The sequence below is a fragment of the Lithobates pipiens genome, unplaced genomic scaffold (genome assembly GCF_037356315.1).
Source record: "Lithobates pipiens isolate NorthernLeopardFrog02 unplaced genomic scaffold, aLitPip1_a1.2 Scaffold_1, whole genome shotgun sequence".
Taxonomy (NCBI): Eukaryota; Metazoa; Chordata; class Amphibia; order Anura; family Ranidae; genus Lithobates; species Lithobates pipiens.
The window spans coordinates 101071503-101093813 of record NW_027507685.1 but is presented as its reverse complement, the minus strand read 5'-3'; the positions used below and the strand labels follow the sequence as shown (position 1 = coordinate 101093813).

The 22311-nt window shown below is 40.3% G+C and overlaps 1 protein-coding gene across 4 annotated transcripts in view; it reads left to right on the top strand.

Moving 5' to 3' along the window:
• Nucleotides 1-16529, top strand: part of TNC (tenascin C) — a 209848-nt gene extending 193319 nt beyond the window's left edge. For all 4 annotated transcript variants that reach the window (XM_077467926.1, XM_077467899.1, XM_077467830.1 and 1 more), the window contains 4 exons: nucleotides 9609-9705; nucleotides 11891-12052; nucleotides 14131-14294; nucleotides 15974-16529. In XM_077467926.1, the coding sequence (XP_077324052.1) occupies nucleotides 9609-9705; nucleotides 11891-12052; nucleotides 14131-14294; nucleotides 15974-16084 (534 nt within the window). In that variant the 3' untranslated portion in view covers nucleotides 16085-16529. The remainder of the gene's footprint in view (nucleotides 1-9608; nucleotides 9706-11890; nucleotides 12053-14130; nucleotides 14295-15973) is intronic.
• The last annotated feature ends 5782 nt before the right edge of the window (nucleotides 16530-22311 follow it).

Sequence of the window (22311 nt, the reverse complement as noted above, 5' to 3'; positions counted from 1 at the left end):
GAAGTATTTAAAAAAAAAGGACTAAGGACTAAGCTGAGGTCCTATGGCTCAATTTTGGACATTGGGAAGAATTACCCCCTTATAGATAGATAAATATATCAATGATGTCAGTGGCAACTTACCCAAGAGGCAGAAATTGCTCTAAGAACCCCTAGCAACCTCTGGAGGAACTCTTGGGTTCCATGGAAACCTGTTTAAGAAACCCTGTTGGCTCTATATAAATGCTTGCAATAATTATAATAATTATAATAATATGGCAGCAAACTTCCCAGTAGTTGTTTCTGACACTAAATGTCCTCATTCTTTGAGTAAAACCAACAGCAAGCACATCCTAATGCACCTCTATTTAATACTGTAGTTGTCTGCTACATTTATAGTATTCAAATATTAAATTATTAATATTATTATGAATAATAATAATAATTTTCAAAATTGTAAAACCAACGGTAAGTACCTTCTAATGTGCCTCTGTTTAATGCTGCAGTTGTCTGCTACATTTACGGCATTAAAAAATAAAAATAATACTAGTTTTTAAAATTGTGAAACCAACAGCAAGCACATCCTAATGCACCTCTATTTAATACTGTAGTTGTCTGCTACATTTATAGTATTAAAATATTAATATTATTATGAATAATAATAATCATTTTCAAAATTGTAAAACCAAAGGTAAGCCCCTTCTAATGCGCCTCTGTTTAATGCTGTAGTTGTCTGCTACATTTACAGCATTAAAAAAATAATAATAATAATTTTTAAAATTGTAAAACCAACAGCAAGCACATCCTAATGTGCCTCTATTTAATACTGTAGTTGTCTGCTACATTTAAAGTATTAAAATAATAATAGTATAAAAAAAATTGTAAAACCAACAGTAAGCATCTCCTAATTATTTTAAACAAGGGTGCAATGCAGGTGAACCAGTTTTTACCTTCAAGGCTGTCTTTTATACTTTTTTTCTTACACTAACACCCTGAATTCATATGCCTTTTTTTAAACTGTCTCCAATAATGAAGTGTAGCTTTAGTTGTAAACATTTTACATTACAGAAATGTAATCCATACAGTCATTTAAAAAAACAAAAAACAAAAAAAAAACACTAAAAAGACACCATAGTATGCAACTTTTTTCCCCTCCAATAAAGACCTTCGACTGAATGGAAGCAATAATGTTGATATTTATTTGACCTTCTTAGTGAATCCTGACTAGATTCCAGATATTCTATGATGGAAAAAAGGAAAAAAATCTGCTTAAACCAACAGTGTTGTTTTTCGAAAAACACGTAGATTGGCACAGTTTTTATTTTGGTTCCTCTTTTCACAAAGACAAGTCTTGGCTTGTATATCTACATCTGTGGATCTCATTTATCTTCTGGAAAAGCAGCAGAAATTTTGCAAATGCTAATAATGTGTTACACATTATTGAAGACCGTTTCCAAAAGGGATAGGAATTTGGGGTATTAGTGTAATAGGAACAGTACAAATAGACAGCCTAGGTGCTGAACTGAGGCAGCTGTATTGTTAAGGACTATTTTGAGATATTATGCGTATCATTTGTTTTAAATTTTTAGATTATTATTATTATTTTAATACTATAAATGTAGCAGGCAATTACAGTATTAAACAGGGACAAATTGCCATACGTTACACATTAATTTAGCTATGTTTAGAGTAGCAATTTCTTAAGGACAATGAGAAGATAATATATATATACTTGTTTTAAAAAATGTTATTTAAATATTATTATTTTTAAAAGAGATGTGCACGACAGAAAAAAAAATTATTTTGTTTACGATTCATTCATTAAGTTAATCCTTTAATTTCATCATATTCGTTATGTTAGAATGATTCATTTTTTACCTTCATGCTATGAGGAAGCTGACACTCAGGGACACTCTCATGCCCTTCTTTTCTAATGAGGCTGTAAGGCTAGTGAGAAAAGAAGGGCATGAGTTAGGACACGTTTCTCCAAAAAAGCCTTCAAAATGTAGGATTCATACCCATTACCTGCAGTACGAAGGAGATCCTCTACTCTGTTCAGTTGTAGGCTCCAGCTGACATGTCAAAGCTCTACAAAGGATGAAAGTCCAAGCTTCCTACTGAAGAGGAAGCTAACACTCAGGGACACTCTCATCCCCTTCTTTGTTTACAGGGTTGTGAGGCTAGCGAGAAAAGAAGGGTATGAGGTAAGTCATGTTTGTCCAATAAAGCCTTTAAATTCTAGGGTTCTTACCCATTACCCACAGTACATGGGCGATTCTCAACTCTGTTCCTTTCTAGGCTCCAGCTTCCCTGGAAAAACCTCTACAAACAATGAAAGTCCAAGCTTCCTACCGAAGAGGAAGTTGCCACTCATGGATACTCCCATGCCTTTCTTTCCTCACTAGGGCATAAGGTTCTCCCTCAATGACCATGTGCCATCAGCCCCAGCTTCTTCTTCACTCTCTCTTTTCTCTAACTACTACTGTGACCCACTTATGAATGCCCCAGTGCTGAGGTTTAAAGAACTTGCCCAACTTCTGGCAGTCAAAACCGGACACTATTTAAAAGGGCCTTACAAACCTAGTGTACAAGCTGATAGTCTCTTGTTGGAGGGTGCTAAGCATGCACAGTCCCAGTCATGAAGCCATCACCCTATATGCTGTCACTCAGGGACACTCTCATGTCCTTTATTTCTCACGAGGTTGTGAGGCTAGTGAGAAAATATGGGAATGAGATAGGTCATGTTTCTCCAATAAAGCCTTTAAATTATAAGATTCATACCCACTACCTACAGTATCCGGGAGATCCTAAACTCTGTTCCTTTATGTGCTCCAGCTTCCCTGGTAAAGCTCTACAAAGAATGAAAGTCCAAGCTTCCTACCAAAGAGGAAGCTGCCACTTAAGCCCCATACACACTATCAGATTATCTGCTGAGTTTTTCCTTCAGATTTACCAAAACCATGTAGTAGAAGGGCCTGCCTGATTGCATACACATTGAAACTCCTAAGGTTTGTCCTCATATTATATGGTTTTGGTAAATCTGAAGGAAAAACTCAGCAGATAATCTGATAGTGTGTATGGGGCTTTATGGACACTCTCATTCCTTTGTTTTCTCTCTAGGTTATGAGGCTCTCCCTCCATGACCATATGTGCCATTAGCCCCAGCTTTTTCTCTCCCTTTTCTGCAACTACTTCTGTGGCCCACTTATATAAGCCACAATGGTGAGGCTAAAATAACCTGTCCAACTTTAGGCAGTCAAAGACTTCACACTATCTTAAAGGGCCTTACAAACCTAGCTTACAAACTGATCTCTTGTTGGAGGGTGCCAAGTATAGGTGATCAGCCTATATGCTTTTTAGCACCCAGGAGAGAGACCATCAGATCAGGAATGATGTGCAGATATCAGCTAGCTGCTTGAACTGAGTCATATCTCAGTCCGGGGACAATGATCTGCTAATCTCTAGTATTCAGTAATAATTAGTAGGCATTGACTCTCATGTTCACCCAGTAGAGAAGACAACACTTGAAGGAGTTCACTGACACTTTCACAACTGTTTTATGAACAAGAAATATGGAAAACACCATAAGAATATAGAACATTTTGTAGTAATGAAAACGCAGAGCATTTGTCTCCATGACAGTTCCTTAAGGCAAGCAAAACAGAATGTACTATTTTAAGTGTAATGTATTTGTGCATTCTGGTTGATGTTCTTTGATTTAAGACCAAATTGTAAAGGAAAACAACATGGAAGTCAAAGCTATTAGAGGAATAAAGCCAAGACCATGCAGGCTTGTTAAATCTGTTTAAAGGCCGATTGAGGTCACAGAAATAGATATGCAGTCTGGTGGGCATTGCACAAAACACCCTGCATTTTACCACCACTTTCCTGTTACAACAGCTATGCAAGGTGTCTAAATATGACTGTATAGCCCAATTGGCACCATAAAAGACCCCTTTTCCCAGTCATTATTTTGAGAGGCAATAAGATACACCTTTCTCCTTCTGTACTCTACAAGCACAGAAGGAGAGGGTGAGGAAGTGGGGTGTTACTCTGTTGCTCTGCCAGCACAGACCACCACAGTGTGAGGGCAGGAAGCAGCTATTTTGTGTGGGAAAAGAGAATTTTTAAGCATTTCAAGTAAAAATCACATAACACCCCTAATAAGAGATGGAAACTTGCTAGACTTTTTTTAGGGTTTTCTTAGGGACTGCAGTAGAGGTATGTCCACAGCCCAGCTATACCCCCCTGTAGACAGGTGTGGGTTTTCCTCCATCTTGTAGGTGGCATTGGGCCATTATTAAAGATAGAGTGTAGTCTGGTAGGATAAATGTCCTCTCGTGGACTCAAAGAGATCAGCTGTCAGGTTGGACACTGTAGTCTTTCAATATCTTCAGCCGCCATTTTGGAGTAGGACCTTATATAAAAGGGTACTCACATTATTCGGTTGCTCTTGGAGTGAGTGTTATGTCAGGGTAAGACCCCACTGGTAAGGGAAAGTATATAGAGCAAGGAGAGATGGCAAGTAGGATCAGAACAGGAACAACATCTGCCTGGATGAAAAATCCTGGTATCTGAAGTCTGGAAGGAGAACTGTCCCCTCATGGACTCAAAGAGGTCAGCTGTTTGATCGGATGCTGTACCCTTTCGAGATCTCCAGTGACCTTCTTGATGTGGGACCTTATATAATAGGTGCCAGCATCATTGGGGTTGCCCTTAGAGTGAGTGATAGGTAAGGAAAGGGCTCTGCTGGTGAGGGAAAGTATATAGCACAAGGAGAGGTTCCTAGCATATATGGTCAGAGCAGAAACAACATCTGCCTGGAGAAATTATCTTAGTCTGGAAGGGGAATTGTCCTGCTCTCAGAGATGTCAGCTGTCCGATTGGACTCTGTACTCTCTTGTGATCTCTGGCAGCCATCTTGGCGTGGGACCTTATATAAAAGGGTATCCACGTTATTCGTATACTCTTGGCGCAAATCGCAGGTCAGAGTAAGCCCCCGATGGTTAGGGAAAGTATACAGCACAAGGAGAGGTTCCTAGCAAGTAGGGTCAGAACAGGAACTACATCTGCCTTGAGGAAATATCCTGATATCTGGACCAGGTTTCTAGTGAGTAGGATCATAGCAGGAACAACATCTGCCTGGAGGAAATATCCTGGTATCTGGAATAGGTTCCTGGTGTGTAGGATCATAACAGGAACAACATCTGCCTGGAGGAAATATCCTGGTATCTGGACCAGGTTCCTGGTGAGTAGGATCATAACAGGAACATCTGCCTGGAGTTAACATCTCTGTATGGGGCTCTTCCCAGCAGTATAACAGTGCCGTGCTGGTACACCACATACCACCACCCCTCCAGCGGAAGCTGTCCTCTGGTAATACGGGTCTAAACCTTGTGACATTGTGTGAACACCAACTTTTATATTGCCACAAGACCTATCATTATTCATTATGCATTACTGCTAACCTATATACAATATACAAGATATTTACTACAATCAAGGACTGTGTTTAGTCTTTTCCTGATTTTTCAACCACTGGAATCGAGTGCCTAATAGGGATACATCCTCCAGGTGGTCCATTTGCAGAGGGAGTGTTTTCATTGTGGCGATATCTGGTCTCTGTGATGGGACCAGTCTAGCTGGTAAGCGGCAGTAGTGTTGGTGGTGGAAGCCTGTCCCTGCAACTCTGATGACACTTTTCCTTTATTGGTGTGGTGTGTTACACATTGGAGACTACAATCAGAATTTTTGCTGATGGGGAATATGGACTAACATTTGAACACATATATTTTTGGTCTACTTTTTGTTTAAATATTGTTGGATATATTTATTTATTTTATTTTATTTATTTATCTATTTCACGTGGTATTTTTGGATCATTTTAGCGCAGCTTTTTTTGGAAAAAATTAGTATCTGTTTTGTGGGTATCTCACTTTTAAAGTTGCAGCTGCACGTATAGTATACGTTTCACATATTTTTCATTAGGTATGTTTCGTTTCATTAATCACATTTAAGAATAGCGCTGTATTTTTTGGGTTACACAAGGACTGTGTTTAGTTTTTTCCTGATTGGGTACCGTGGGCTTAGGCCCTGCCTACACGCCTCTCCCATAGCTATTATTAAGCTAAATCCCTTTCACAGCTGCCTTTTAATTTGTGTTACAGAGGATACAGTAAAAGGAATGAAATACTCCTACTCGGCTTTACAAATGCCATGATGGGGGGCAAAAATAATGAGCTAAAACATCAATACTGGATAGACTTTGAGTAAATACATTGTATTTTTTTTTTCCCTTTTTTTTAATGAATGGATTGAAGATGATTCACAGTTCTCAAGCCTGCACAAATATATTGTGGGTGGTTAAGTAAATGTGTTTCAAAATATCTAATTATATAAAAGGAATGCTATTGCTGTTCTCATGTCTTCCTAACCCACGTCATGAAATAGCTTTTTGGTTTTAAGCCCACACTTATTAGCAAGCTTTTATTTTATTTTTTATTTTTTTTACTGTTTTTTTACATTTGAAAAATATATATAAATAGTTTATAAACTCAACATTTTATGCTGTCTTTGTTCCCAACTGGAAAACTTTTTTTTTCTGCTTCAGTCTTTTTTGACAAGTATCAGACAGAATTGTTTAGCTTTGAATAGAGTGGAGAGGTATTAGCACCCTTGGTGTTTTTTTTTTATTGATTTCTATGCCCCCATTGGGGAGATTCACTTTCTATTTATCCACTTTGCAGTATTCACCAAGAGTGAAAATGAAAGAAAATTCCCAAATTTGGGTTGACGACAGAACAGAATAAGAGGGGAAATCTTCCAGCAAAGAACCAGTTATGGTGGCAACCAGGGATTCCTTCACATTGGAGGGATTTCCTGTCACTATCTGTTTCGGCTATGGGACAGGAAGTGAAGGTGGAATCCAATGGGACCTAGAAAAAAAATACCGCCCCCATCCAAAAGAAAAAAAAAGTTTGACTCTAGTTCTACTTTAAAGCAAGGTTTCGATAGGAAGATCTAGAATGTCTTTTAGTTTTGCCGGTTATGGATGTTTTCTCCGGGTTTTCTCAAGGTTTACACGGGGTACAAGAGGTTAAAATCAAGTCTAATTTAGGTTTTTGTACTAACTGCATTTAAAATACTTTTAATATTTAAAAAAATTATAATAAAACACAAATGATCTCGTTTAAGCCCCTGCTATTTCAGCAAAGCCCTCTGATGGGGCTCCTAAAAAAAAAAAAATTGTAAATAAAATTAATAAAAATAAAAACATTAAAAATAATAAAAAATAAAATAATAATAAAAAATGACTGACACCAATCTCTGCCCTACTGACACTGTACACTGTTCTACTGACACCATCAGTATACATACACATAAATGTGTATGAGCTTTGAGGTGTACACCTTAATGCAATAGGCTGTGCACACCTATGTGTAAACTTCCATACTTTTACTTTGGTTGGTGTAATATTCCAAGAAGATTACACCAACCAAAGTGACAAAAAAAAACAGTGTGCAAGAAACACAGATAAAGATTTATTCTCTACATTTCTGTGTATTTATTTGTGACTTTATCCATAATGATGATCCAGACAAGTGTAAACTTCCATACTTTGGTCACTTTGGTTTGTGTAAACTTCCATAATTTGGTGACTTTGGCGTAAACTTCCAAGAAGTTTACACCAACCAACGTGACAGAAAACACAGTGTGCAAGAAACATAGATAAAGATGTATACTCTACATTTCTATGTATTTATTTGTGCCTTTACCCATAATGATGATCCAGACAAGTGTAAACTTCGGTGACTTTAGTTGGTATAAAATTTCATACTTTGGTCACCTTGGTTGGTGTAAACTTCCTAAAAGATTATACCAACCAAAGTGACAAGAAACATAAAGTGAAAAGAAACACAGATGAAAATGTATACTCTACATTTCTATGTATGTATGTATTTGTGCTTTACCCATGGTGATGACCCAGACAAGTGTAAACTTCCATACTTTGGTCACTTTGGTTGGTGTATACCTATACTTATACACTTTGGTCACTTTGGCGTAAATTTCAAAGAAGTTTACACCAACCAAAGTGACAAAAAACACAGTGTGCAAGAAACACAGATAAAGATGTATACACTACATTTCTATGTATTTATTTGTGCCTTTACCCATGATGATGATCCAGACAAATGTAAACTTCTATACTTTGGTGACTTTAGTTGATGTAAAATTTCATACTTTGGTCACCTTAGTTAATGTAAACTTCCTAAAAGATTACACCAACCAAAGTGAAAAGAAACACTTATGAAGATGTATACAGGGCTCAAGTCCTGCGGGAATGCATGGGAACGGAGTTCCTGTACTTTTTCCACAACAGGAACTCAGTTCCCATTAGGAGCCGTGTCCTGCAAGACTTTGAAGTATGCAAGCTGTGTGGCAGGTGCTACACAAGCAGCCGCCAACACAGCTCACAATAGTAAGTGCTGCACGCCAGGGATGGACTGACCATTCGGCATTGCCAGTAGGGGGCCCCATGACAGCTTCCTCTTCGATCTACCTGTCAATCACAGCTAGCTGATGGGTAGATCAGGTTCCTGCTGCTAAGAGATTGTATTTAGTCAGATCTCTCGTGATGCTCTCCTCCCCGTAGGCCCCTCCTGATTTTCTGTCTCCTTATCCCCCCCCAGTCTCCTGCATACTTTCTCTGTGTGTCCCTCTGAATCCCCCCTCCTCTGTCTTCAGAGTGTCATATGATGAGAGAACCCAGAGGAGGAGCACAGCTATTCTGCTCATAGGACATGCAGGGAGAGAGGTGAGCTGAGGGAGGAACATCAGTTTGGGGTGGTAAGCTGAGCACAGTTTAATGCCAGGAGGGAAGTTTATGTGGAAATATGTGAAGGGTTGGAATAGCAGCGAGTGTGTGTTGGAGCCCTGCAGAGTTTGCAGCCCCCCAAGCTAACATACATCTCCTAAGCAGGAACACATCACTATCTCTCCAAGCATTCTGTTTAGATAATGTGCAGTTAATTTATGACCTTTCTGTTTAACCCTGTGTTATCCAAACTCTGTTCAATGAAAAGTGTAAACTCACCACATAAACACTCTATATACAAAATAAAATTCCCCAATAAAGATCAGAACATGATGTTCACATTTGCATGGAAGCACAATTGAATGAATGCTGATTATTCAGAGAATTACCGTATTTATGTTTATTGAGGATTTTTTATTTTTTTTATGTACTAACAGTTCACAATCTGAAAATTGGATGAAAAATACCACTTTTGAAGTGTTTGTGCATATCAGTGTATAATTTTTTTTTTTGGTGGGGGAGTGGATCTTGGGTGGGAGTTCCCACACTTTTTTCCCCAGGACTTGACCCCTGGATGTATACTCTACATTTCTATGTAATTATGTGTACCTTTACCCATGGTGATAATCCAGACAAGTGTAAATCTCCATACTTTGGTCACTTTGGTTGCTTTAAAATGACATACTTTGGTCACTTTGATTTTTGTAAACTTCCACACTTTGGTCACTTTGGTTGGTGTAAACTTCCATACTTTTAATATTTTGATTGGTGAATTTTAAGATTCATGACTGTTACTTGTAATTATCTACCTACAGGTGTTTTTAAGACGAATTGATGGTTCTGAAGATTTTTACAAAAACTGGAGGACATATGCTAATGGATTTGGAGATTCTTCTAAGGAGTTCTTCTTGGGTGAGACATTTCTGTACTATATAGAGCTAATGACATAAAATATGAGTATGTCAGATATAATGTGACAGAATATGTATTAAATGTAAAGTTTGAGCTTTTCACCTTTCAATGTGAAGGCTGCACTTGTCAATCAATATGTTTCATAAATAAAGAAGACTTGGGATTTTCCTTTATGATGCCAAATTATGCAAAGCATTGGATAGTGTGAACATGTGCCCAGACTATAGACAGACATTCAATAGTTTTTATATATTCTTACCAAGTACTATATGAAATTTAAAGAGACCCTGTTGCAAAATTACTTTTCAACAGCATTCTTAGCATAGGATTAGATGGGCATTTAACATATGCTAGGCATTTCATTTACCTGTAAAAAACAATCTTGATAAACATATAAGTCCCATCAACATTGCTGCTCTATTTGTAATAAAACAAGGGATTCCGGAGACAGATTGTGATGGTCCCAGCAGTTCTGGTAGTAAATTTACCTGTAAATGCCTCCCTTGTGAAGACAACCAAAAGGCCTGCTTCTGGACACCACCATCTTGGATGTGATGTCAACAGACTCAAGCAACAGTCTATAATATTACCCTTTGCTCCTCCCATGGCATGTAGGGAGGTGTGGGGAGGAGCAGAGGAGCTTGGCCAACACAGACAGTATTTAAACATTCCAAGAAGAGGACGTGACGTGTAAGGATGGAGGAGTGTGCTAGAAAATGGACTCTTCTGAAGTAGAAAGTTCAGAGGCATGTTGCATGTAAAAAAAAAAAATTATAAAATGAAAAATGGTGCAAGTAAGCATTCAGATACTTGGATTCTCTGTGCTTTTTCGTGCCATTCAGTGACAGGGTTTCTTTAAAAAAAGCTCTCAGTGACCAATGTAGCTGCAAGCACTGTGGAGACACTCATTCTCAATTTTTATAACAAAGGCAGTCAAGTCTGTTTTAGTTGGGTTCTTAGCAGATTTATCTCATATGTTCTCTCTGTCAGTAGTATCTTGGTGGCCTTCTGGTCTTCCAGTAGGATGTCCAATACCTGATTTTTTTTGTAGATAAATAAGAACACAATATCAAAGGATCAAGAGTAGTAAAGTGTTTACTCTGTCATATATCTATAAAGCAAAAACCCAGCAGGGTTTCAGGGCCAGATTGTACTCCCTTCATCAGAGCTTTTAAAGCTCTAGTGGAGGAATAGGACTCAACTAGAGTTACATTTCTTGAAAAAGTATATTTATTAAGCATTGTTAATCAAACAACTTCTACTGCTGATGGTTGGGAGCCAAGGTGCAACTCCAATTCAGTACTTTTCTTCCATTTCATATAGTTGTAGAAGCTGTGACAGGGCTGCACCATGCCATGGTGTAGAGAAAATTTGGTGTCACCCATGTAGATTGAGGGATCCTGTTCATCTTATTTGGAGAAACTGATGGTTCAGTTTTTCCCAGGATCGGTAAAGTTTGATATAGGATCCTGGAGCCTAGAGGATTTGTAGAGTTTTGGGTGGGATGAAGCCTTCAACCCTGAGTCCACAATTTGATGGTGAAAGCACCTGCTAATGGTTTGGAGTCAAAACACAATTCAAGTTGTGTGCTTTTCTTCTACTTCATATTGTTGTAGAAGCTGTGGCAGGGCTGCACCATGTTAGGTATAGAGAGGATTTAGTCTCACCCATGCAGGTTGACGGGCTCCTGGATGTTTGTTTCATTAGGAGAAAACTGGCCTTTGAGTTTTCTCCAGGATTTCTAAATCCTGGAATTGATCCTAGAGCCCAGAGGCTTTGTAGAGTATTAAAGGGATGAAGCCTTCAACCCTGTGTCCACAATTTGATGGTGAAAGCACCTGCTAATGGCATGGAGTCAAAATGCAATTCCAGTTGTGTACTTTTCTACCACCTCATTTTGTTGTAGATGTGGTGGCAGGGATGCATCATGTTAAATATATAGAAGATTTGGTCTCACCCATGCAGGCAGCAGTGCTCCTGTATGTGTGTTTTATTAGGAGAAAACTGGCCCTTGACAGATGACAGATTTGGTTTTTGCATTATCTTAGCCTTAAAGTGATTTTCTGCAACTGATGGAGTCTGTTGGTGGGAAATTGAATTACCGTTTGACATTATTATCTCTTGAAGATGGAATTCAGGAATGTTTAACCTTTGTGTGACTTCATTTTTTTCACCTGATTTGCAGGATTGGAAAATCTGCACAAAATCACATCGCAGGGACAGTATGAGCTTCGTGTGGACCTTAGAGACCATGGGGAAACTGTTTACGCTGTTTATGACAAGTTTAGTGTTGGAGACTCAAGGAAGCGGTACAGGCTTTCCGTCAGTGGCTACAGCGGTACAGCAGGTGGGTATTCTTCGTGTAATAGGGATAATAAATGAAAACTTTTTTGTCATTGACTGAAATTTAACATTGTTTCAAATATACCATATATTCAAAATAAGCCATGTGAGCCTATTAATAGAGGAGACTAAAGGAGACTTTTTATGTGATAGACCAACATAAAAGGAAAATGATAAATGGTTTCCAATTTTTTTTTACAAATGCATATGTTAAAAGTATGAGGTGTATTTGTATGCCCCCCCCCCCCCCCCCCCCGAGTCAATACTTTGTAGAACCCCCTTTCTCTGTTACAGCTGCAAGTCTTTTTGGGGATGTCTCTACTAGCTTTGCACATCTAGAGAGGGACAATTTTGCCCATTCTTCTTTGCAAAATAGCTCAAGCTCTGTCAGATTGGATGGAGATTGGATTTGAACATCAATTTTCAAATCTTGCCTCAGATTCTCATTTGGATATAGGTCTAGACTTTGACTGGGCCATTCTAACACATGAATATGCTTTGATCTAAACCATTCCAATGTAGCTCTGGCTGTGTGTTTAGGGTTGTTGTCCTGCTGGAAGGTGAACCTCCGCCCCAGTCTCAAGTCTTTTGAAGACTCTAACAGGTTTTCTTCTAAGATTGCCCTGTATTTGGATCAACTCTGACCAGCTTCCCTGTCCCTGCTGAAGAAGAGCATCCCCACAACATGATGCTGCCACCACCATGTTTCACGGTGGGGATGGTGTGTTCAGGGTGATGTGCAGTGTTAATTTTCTGCCACACATAGCATTTTGCTTTTAGGCCAAAGTTCAATTTTGGTCTCATCTGACCAGAGAACCTTCTTCTACTGTATATGTTTGTTGTGTCCCCCACATGGCTTCTCACAAACTGCAAACAGGACTTCTTATGGCTTTCTTTCACCAATGTCTTTCTTCTTGTCACTTTTCCATAAAGGGCAGATTTGTGGAGAGCACAATTAATAGTTGTCCTGTGGACAGATTCTCCCACCTGAGCTGTGGATCTCTGCAGCTCCTCCAGAGTTACCATGGATCTCTTGGCTCTTCTCTGATGAATGCTCTCCTTCCCCGGCCTTTCAGTTTAGGTGGACGGCCATGTCTTGGTAGGTTTGCAGTTGTGCCATACTCTTTCCATTTTCAGACGATGGATTGAACAGAGCTCTGTGAGATGTGAGCTTGGGATATTTTTCTATAACCTAACTTTGCTTTAAACTTCTCCACAACTTTATCCCTGACCTGTCTGGTATGTTCCTTGGCCTTCATGAAGCTGTTTGTTCACTAAGGTTCTCTAACAAGCCTCTGAGGGCTTCACAGAACAGCTGTATTTATACGGAGATAAAATTACACACAGGTAGACTCTATTTACTAATTAGGTGATTTCTGAAGGCAATTGACTCCACTAGATTTTAGTTAGGGGTATCAGAGTAAAGGGAGCTGAATACAAATGCCCTCCATACTTTTCACATATTTATTTGAAAAACATTTTGAAAATAATTTTCCTTCCACTTCACAATTATGTGCCACTTTGTGTTGGCCTATTACAGTGATGGCAAACCTTGGCACCAAAGATGTTTTGGAACTACGTTTCCCATGATGCTCATGCACTCTGCAGTGTAATTGAGCATCATGGGAAATATGTTTACGTTTTTTGGGTGTAACATGACAAAATGTGGAAAATTTCAATGGGAATGAATACTTTTTCAAGGCAAATCTGGGGTCAGCATCCACAGTACAAGAACAGGATTGTCCAGCGCCCAGGGCAAGGAGCCAGAACTTTACTTTTCCTGCCCCCCCCCCCCCCCACTGTTAATACATGTCTTGGAATCGGTGCCCCGCCCTGTGTCTATTCTTTGCCCCCTTTTCTTGCCCCCTTTTCTAGTCCTGGCCCTAGGGATGCCTATAGATATCAGGGCAAATACTTCTGCACATGCATTCCAATAAAGGGCCACTGACCCAGTCATATTCCGTTTACCAAAGACCTACCATAGTAACAACAATGAGATTACCCGTGCTTCAGAGTAGAAGATCCATACAATAGTTTCAATGGTAAATTCCTAATGAATATTCTTATTTTCTGCCATTACAGGCGATTCAATGACCTACCACGATGGGCGCCCATTTTCCACATATGACAAGGACAACGATTCCGCCATTACCAACTGTGCCTTGTCCTACAAAGGAGCCTTCTGGTATAAGAACTGTCACAGAGTAAACCTTATGGGCAGATACGGTGACAACAGCCACAGTCAGGTAAGCATATTGCTTCAGTTTACAGTTACTTTCTTGACATATTTGATAGCAAAGTGCACTGGCATAGGGCAGAGTGGCCCCATGTACTTGGGCCACGATTGGTGGGCCACCAAAAGCGACAGGGAGTACAATTCCTGCCACTGCCATGGCATGTGAACACCCCCAGCTGTTGCTAAAGGGGTAGCAGTTGAGGGGCAATAAAACCAAAAATCAACCATGGGGCTTTACCACCCCGTAACCACTAGGGTGAAAGAGTCCTTCAAGAAAATATTCAGTCAGTAGTGGTGTTCTTTAAAGATGTGTCCACCCATTTTTATAAATTAGGAAAAAAAAGTCCAAGGAAGGGGAGAGACTTTTAAAGTCTTTCAAAGTCTTGTGACTTGCTCATCCTCCTATCACATAGGGATCTATTTATATAAAATTCGCAGGACGGATGTCACAAGCATTCACCCAGCCACAACAAATTATCCCCACATTTTGTCCAATCAGTTTATTTCCTCTCCATGGGCTCTATCTAGTGACCATATAGCGGTACTTTCTTGAAATACTTCAATAAGAATAGTACCACATTAAAGGCCAGTAAGGGAAATCTCCCAATGGGACACCAAATAGAAAGCAAAATTGACAGCTGTTTATTCGTTCCCTATGCTAACCAAAAATAAAACAAAGGGTTTTGTCTTTAGATATAATTTAAAGATGAATTATGGGTATGGTATATTCTTCCATAGTTACATTGCTCCAGCTTGGACCAATGCAGCTATGTATATACTGTACCATTGCTGTACCATTGCTGGATGATGCCCCTGGAAGCTTGGAAATCACTGAAGTAGAGACACCGTTACACCAGGGACCTCCACTTGCTTCCAGGTCCCGTGCTGAACAGAAGGAGGGTTGGGGCGGTGATGTCATGGTCTCCACTTTGCCCAATCAAAGCATTCTCTGAATGGTGTCTGTGCACCGTTACACCAGTGACCTGCACTTGCTTCCAGGTCCTGTGCTGAACAGGAGGAGGGGTGGGGCGGTGATGTCATGGTCTCCACCTTGTCCAATCAAAGCATTCTCTGAATGGCGTCTGTGCACAGTTACAGCAGTGACTTCCACTTGCTTCCAGGTCCCGTGCTGAACAGGAGGAGAGGTGGGGCGGTGATATCACGGTCTCCACCTCGTCCAATCAAAGCATTCTCTGAATGGAATTGGTTCACCATTACACCAGTGACCTCCACTTGCTTCCAGGTCCCGTGCTGAACAGGAGGAGGGGTGGGGCGGTGATGTTATGGTCTCCACCTTGTCCAATCAAAGCATTCTCTGAATGGCGTCTGTGCACAGTTACACCAGTGACCTCCACTTGCTTCCAGGTCCCATGCTGAACAGAAGGAGAGGTGGTGTGGTGATGTCATGGTCTCCACCTTGTCCAATCAAAGCATTCTCTGAATGGAGTCTGTGCTGAGTGGTCAACCTTCTATGTTTAGAATGCATCAGGCCAGCAACTTGGCTTGGGACCTGGAGGCCAGTAGAGATAACTAAAGCAGTGGCATCTACTTGATTCCCATCTTCCAGGGACATCAGCCAGATATGGCCTGGAGTTGATTTTTTAATGATCTATTATTTGAAACAATGTAGCTCCTGTCCATATCACTTTACCTTTATCATCAGATAATCTTGCTTTGTTCTTCTTGCAGGGAGTCAACTGGTTCCATTGGAAGGGTCACGAATACTCCATTCAGTTCGCAGAAATGAAAATCAGACCCGTCAGCTTCCGAAATCTTGAAGGAAGACGAAAGAGAGCATAATGACTAATATAACACCATGACAACAACATGCAAGAAGAGGTGCAGAGACTGACTGTGGTGGTGAAGTACAACAGCCAGCCCACACCCCACTATGACATAACTCAACCCTTAAAAAAAAAAAAGTGTCTTATGGAAATACCACAATGTCTTAAGTATGCCATCGCTTAAAAGGAGCTACTAATAATTTTTTTGGCCCCAACAGCACCAAAGACTTTTGACACAGATAAGTTGTGCTTACAGAATCCTCCGCTTGTGAGGCAGGCAAAGAAGAATGGGCGCAAACATTGGCCGGAACCATGAAAAAAATATGAAGTGTACAGTAGTAGTTTTAGATATTGTCATATTTTTAAACTAAAGCTATTGTGTAATATTTTTGTCTTAAGAATGTTTTATTTGGTGGGTTGGGTGGCTTTTATATAAAATAAAATAAACACGTTACAATATATTATGTATCAATATTATTATTACTATTATTATACAGGTTTTATATAGTGCCAACAGCGCTTTACAACATGAGGGCAGACATTAGAGTTACATTAAAATTTGGCACAAGAGGAATCAGAGGGCCCTGCTTGTTAGAGCTTACAATCTAAAAAGGAAGGGTCAATTGATACAAAAGGTAATAGCTATGGGGGGATGAGCTGATGGAGGAAGTAAAACAGTGTTAGTTAGAAGAAGGATAGGTTTCTTTGAAGAGAAGGGTTTTCAGGGATTGCCTAAAGATGGATAGATTAGGGTACAGTCGGACAGATTGGGGTAGGGAGTTCCAAAGGATGGGAAAAGCTCTGGAGAAATCCTGGAGGGGGGCATGGGAGGAGGTGACAATGGAGCTAGAGAGCAGGAGGACCGAAGAGAGAGGCTTGGTTGGTATTTTGGGACTAGGTTAGTAATGTAGCTGGGGGCAGAGTTATGGATGGCTTTGTAAATTATTTTTAGTACTTGGAATTTTATTCTTTGGGTGAGTGAAAGCCAGTGGATGGATTGACAGAGAGGGATGGAGGACACTGAATGGCTGGTAAGGTGGATGAGTCTGTCAGCAGCATTCATTATGGACTGAAGCGGGGATAGTATATGTATAGGTAATCCAATGAGGAGGGAGTTACATTAGTCGAGGCGAGAAGAGATGTTCAGGGAATGAATTAGAAGCTTGGTGGTGTCATTAGTTAAAAAAGGGGCGTATTCTGGAGATGTTGCGGAGGCTAAGGCAGCATGATTTGGACAGGGATTGTATGTGGGCCTGAAAGTTCAGAGTCTGAGGTTACCTCTAGCACCCTGGCATGTGGGGATGGACTTGACAGGGAAGTCAGGGGAAGGGGCACGTGGGGGAGGAAATATTATGAGCTTGGTTTTAGATAGATTAAGTTTGAGGAAGTTCTTTAACATCCAGGCTGATATGTCTGTTAGTTGATCAGTGATGCGTGAGGGGATTGATGGGGTGAGCTGAGGGGCAGAGAGATAGATTTGGGTGTCATCAGCATATAAATGGTAGTGAAAGCCATGGGAGGCTATCAGCTGACCCAGGGAGGATGTGTAGATCGAGAATAGTAGAGGTCCGAGGACAGAACCTTGGAGGACCCAACTGAAAGGGGAGTTGTAAGTGACACTGAAGGTGCGATGAGATAGGTAAGATTCAAACCAACGGAGAGTGCAGCCATGGAGACTAAGCAAATTTAATTTTTTCAGGAGGAGGGGGTGGTCGACTGTATCAAAGGCAGCAGAAAGGTCCAAGAGTAAGAGTATGGAATAATGACTGTTGGTTTTGGCTATTAGTAAGTCGTTCGTGAGTTTTCAGGAGGGCAGTTTCTGTGGAATGCTGTGGGGGTGAAATCCAGACTGAAGGGGATCAAGAAGGTTGTTCTCAATGAGGTGGTTGCTCAGTCAGTTGTAGACTAAACGTTCAAGGAATTTGGACGCAAAATGGAGTAAAGAGATGGGTCTTAAGTTGTTAAGATTAGTGGGGTCTAAGGCCTTTTTTGGTATGGGAGTGACTAGCGCATGTTTTAGAGGGTTGAAGAAGATGCCAGTAGAGAGTGAGAGGTTGAAGATATGAGTTAAGGAGTGTAGGATTGAGTCAGATGGTGACCGTAGTATTTGAGAAGGAACAGGGCCCAGGGGGCAGGAGGTTAGGTGGGCGTTAGAAAAAGGTTTAGTGACTTTCTCTATAGTAGCTGGGTTAAAAGAGGGAAGTATTGATCTGCAGGAGGACAACGAGTGTAAAGTGAGGGAGATGTCTGTAGAGCGGAGAGCTCAAGACGAATTGTCTCAATCGTATTTTTGAAGTGATTAGCAATCTCCTGGGCAGTTAGTAAGTTAGTGGGTGGAGGTAATGGGAGGACAAAGTAGAGTGGTAAAGGTAGAAAAGAGTTCACGGGGACTGCATGAGAGGGTGTTAATGAGAGTGATAAAGTAGGTCTGTTTGGCAGTATGCAGGCAGGAATGTTATTTTTGGAGGGCAGATTTATATTGGCTGAAATCTTGCTATGACAGATGCCACAGATGCTCAAGCGCAGCTACGTTTTTTGAGGCTTCTGGTATTGTCTGTCTCCCAGGGTTGTAGTGGTCGGGGCCTGATTCTGTGCATAGTGAGGGGGCGAAGGTATCCAGGGTGGATGACAGTGAATTGTTGTAGACAGAAGTAGCCAAGTTGTCCAATCAAAGCAAGGATGAGGACAAGGATGAGATTTTGTCAGAGACAATCTGTTGCAGAAAAAAGCTACAGAAAAAAGCTACAAAATCTATTTTTCAATAAGGTTTGACATGAATTGCATTGTTCTTTTGTAGTAGATCAGCCTTTCGCAAACTTTTTACCCCAGAAGAACCCTTGAAATGATTTCCAGGTCTCAGGATAACATTAGTCCACTGTGGAGGTCATTGGGAAAATGCCCCTTACAATGGTGGTGGGAAGTGGAAAGAAGGCCCTCCTTACAAAGGTGGCCTGAATGACACTCTGGTAGTCATACTGGTTGACAATGGACCTGGAACTATGGAAGCACAATCAGTTGGTAGGTCAGTTAGCCACAGCTCAATGAACTCCATTACAGGGGTGTCATGAATGACACCCTTGCAGTCATGAACGTGGCCCTGTCAAGTGGCAATGGACCTGGGACTATGTAAGTGCCATCAGATGTGAGGTCACTTCAAGGCCCCACCTCAAGGAACCCTCTTACAAAGGTTGCCTAAATGACATCCTTGCATAAAGGTGGCTCTACTGTGTGGCATTGGACCTGGAATTATGCAAGCACCAAAAGATGGGCGGTTAGGTAGCCACAGCTTAAGGAACCCCCTTACAAGGATGGCTTGAATGACATCCTTGCAGTCATAAAGGTATCCCTGCCAATTGGCACTGAACCTGGGACTATGTAAGCACCATCAGATGTGAGGTCAATTCAAGGCCACAACTCAAGGAATCCCCTTACTGGGGTGGCATGAACGACACCCTTGCAGTCATGAAGGTGGCTCTACCAAGTGGCACTGGAACTATGCAAGCATCATTGGATGAGAGGTCAGTTAGCCACAGCTCAAGGAATCCCCTTACGGGGTGACCTGAATGACACCCTTGCGACTATGAAGGTGGCTCTGCCAAGTTGCAATGTATCAGATGGGAGGTCAGTTAACCACAGCTTAAGGAATCCCCTTACAGGGATGGCCTGAAGGACACCCTTGCAGTCAAGAAGGTGGCTCTGCCAAGTGGTAATGGACCTGGAACTATGTAAGTGGCATCAGATGGGAGGTTAGTTAGCCACAGCTAAGGGCACCCCCTTACAGGGATGGCCTGAATGACATCCTTGCAGTCATGAAGGTATCCCTACCAAGTGGCAATGGACCTGGGACTATGTAAGCACCAGCAAATGTGAGGTCACTTTAAGGCCACAGCTCAAGGAACCCCCTTACAGGGGTGATCTGAATGACACCCTTGTGGTCATGAAGGTGGCTCTGCCAAGTGGCAATGGACCTGTAACTATGTAAGTGCCATCAGATGGGAGGTCAGTTAGCTACAACCTAAATAACCCCCTTACAGGGATGGCCTGAATGACATCTTTGCAGTCATGAAGGTGGCTCTGCTGAGTGGCATTGGAACTATGCAAGCATCATTGGATGGGCGGTTAGGTAGCCACAGCTTAAGGAACCCCCTTACAAGGATGGCCTGAATGACATCCTTGCAGTCATAAAGGTATCCCTGCCAATTGGCACTGAACCTGGGACTATGTAAGCACCATCAGATGTGAGGTCAATTCAAGGCCACAACTCAAGGAATCCCCTTACTGGGGTGGCATGAACGACACCCTTGCAGTCATGAAAGTGGCTATGCCAATTGGCAATGGACTTATAACTATGCAAGCACCATTAGATGTGAGGTCAATTCAAGGCCACAGCTCAAGGAACCTCTTTTCACCCCTGAAGGAACCCTAGGGTTCCATGGAACCCTGGTTGAGAATGGCTGTACTAGACAATAGCATAAACAGACATAATTCAATACAACTTCAGCTGCTAGTGAAGAATATATGGCCATTAATAATAAGCTTACACTTGAGGCCATTGCTCTACATTGGTTAAGGTGTCGGATAAAGGACATTACATCCCCCCCCCCCCAACGTAATTGGATGTTCAAAGCATACATATCTGGTCTCTGGCATAAAACATACCACTTATGATAAAAAACAAAAGCTTTATTTACAGGTCATAATAAAAACATTTGTGCATATACACATAAAGTTGTTAAAATTAAGTCACCAGTGCTACATACATGGGCCTGGTGCAAAATATACCCCAAACAGTCCAAAACAGATTCAGTTCTGCACAGTAAACTATATAAAGTAGATAGAAGTATGTAGGTCCGAAATCCATAGGTCAACCTGTTTCACCTAATGAATGGCCCCAAACTCGCTCATCCATGTATTTATGGACCTTGCTTTGTGCACTGCTGCGCAGTCATGTTGGAACAGAAAGGGGCCACCCCCAAACTGTTCCCACAACGTTGTGATCTTGAAATTGTCAAAATTGTCCTGGTATACTGACGCCTTACTGGAACTAAGTGGCCAAGCCCAGCCCCTGAAAAACAGGTCCATACAGACATGGATGAGACATGGATGAGCGAGTTTGGAGTGGAGGAACTTGACTGGCCTGCACAAAGTCCTGACCTCAACCCGATAGAACACCTTTGGGATGAATTAGAGCAGAAACTGCGATCCAATCCTTCTTGTCCAACATCAGTGGATGACCTCACAAAACCTCGTGGACGGCCTTCCCAGAAGAGTTGAAGCTGTTATAGCTGCAAAGGGTGGGCTCAATATTAAACCCTACAGACTAAAACTGGGATGCCATTAAAGTTCATACCTGTAAATATATGAGAAGAAGATGACACCAACGATAAGGGAACCACCTTGACTCCATGGCAATAATAATGAAGACAACATTGGGCTGAAGAGTGAAAAAATAAAGTATTTAAGTTTTTTTTACACAAAATGAAAAATAGAGGTAAAAAAAAAACAAAAAAACAAACAAACACACAAATAAGAAAAATAAAAACATTAAACACAAATAATAACCTCAAAAAACATCATCTGTATATATATATATATATATATATATATATATATATATATATATATATATATATATATATATATATATATATATATATATATAAAGATCTTTGTGGGGTTTTTTTCACAAAAAGAGGAATATAGAGGTGGAAAAAAAGAAATGTGAAATAAAAATGGTAAATATATGAGAAGATGATGACACCAAGGATAAAGGAACCACCTTGACTCCATGGCAATAATAATTGGGCTGAATAGTGTAGAAAAAATAAGGTATTTCAGTTTTTACCCACAAAAACTAAATATAAAGAGGTGAAAAAAAATGAAACATATAAATAAGAAAAATAAAAACATTAAACACAAATGATAAATAATAACCTTAAAAAAATCTTAAAAAAACATCTTTATATATATATATATATATATATATATATATATATATATATATATATATAGATATATATCTATATATAGATATATATCTATATATATATATATATATATATATATATATATATATATCGATATAACAAAAAAATCTGTGTTTTTTTCACAAAAAAGAAGAATACAGAGATGGAAAAAAATTGTAAATATATGAGAAAATCATGACACCAAGAATAATGGAACCACCTTGACTCCATGACAATAATAATGAAGACAACATTGAGCTGAATAGTGAAAAACAAA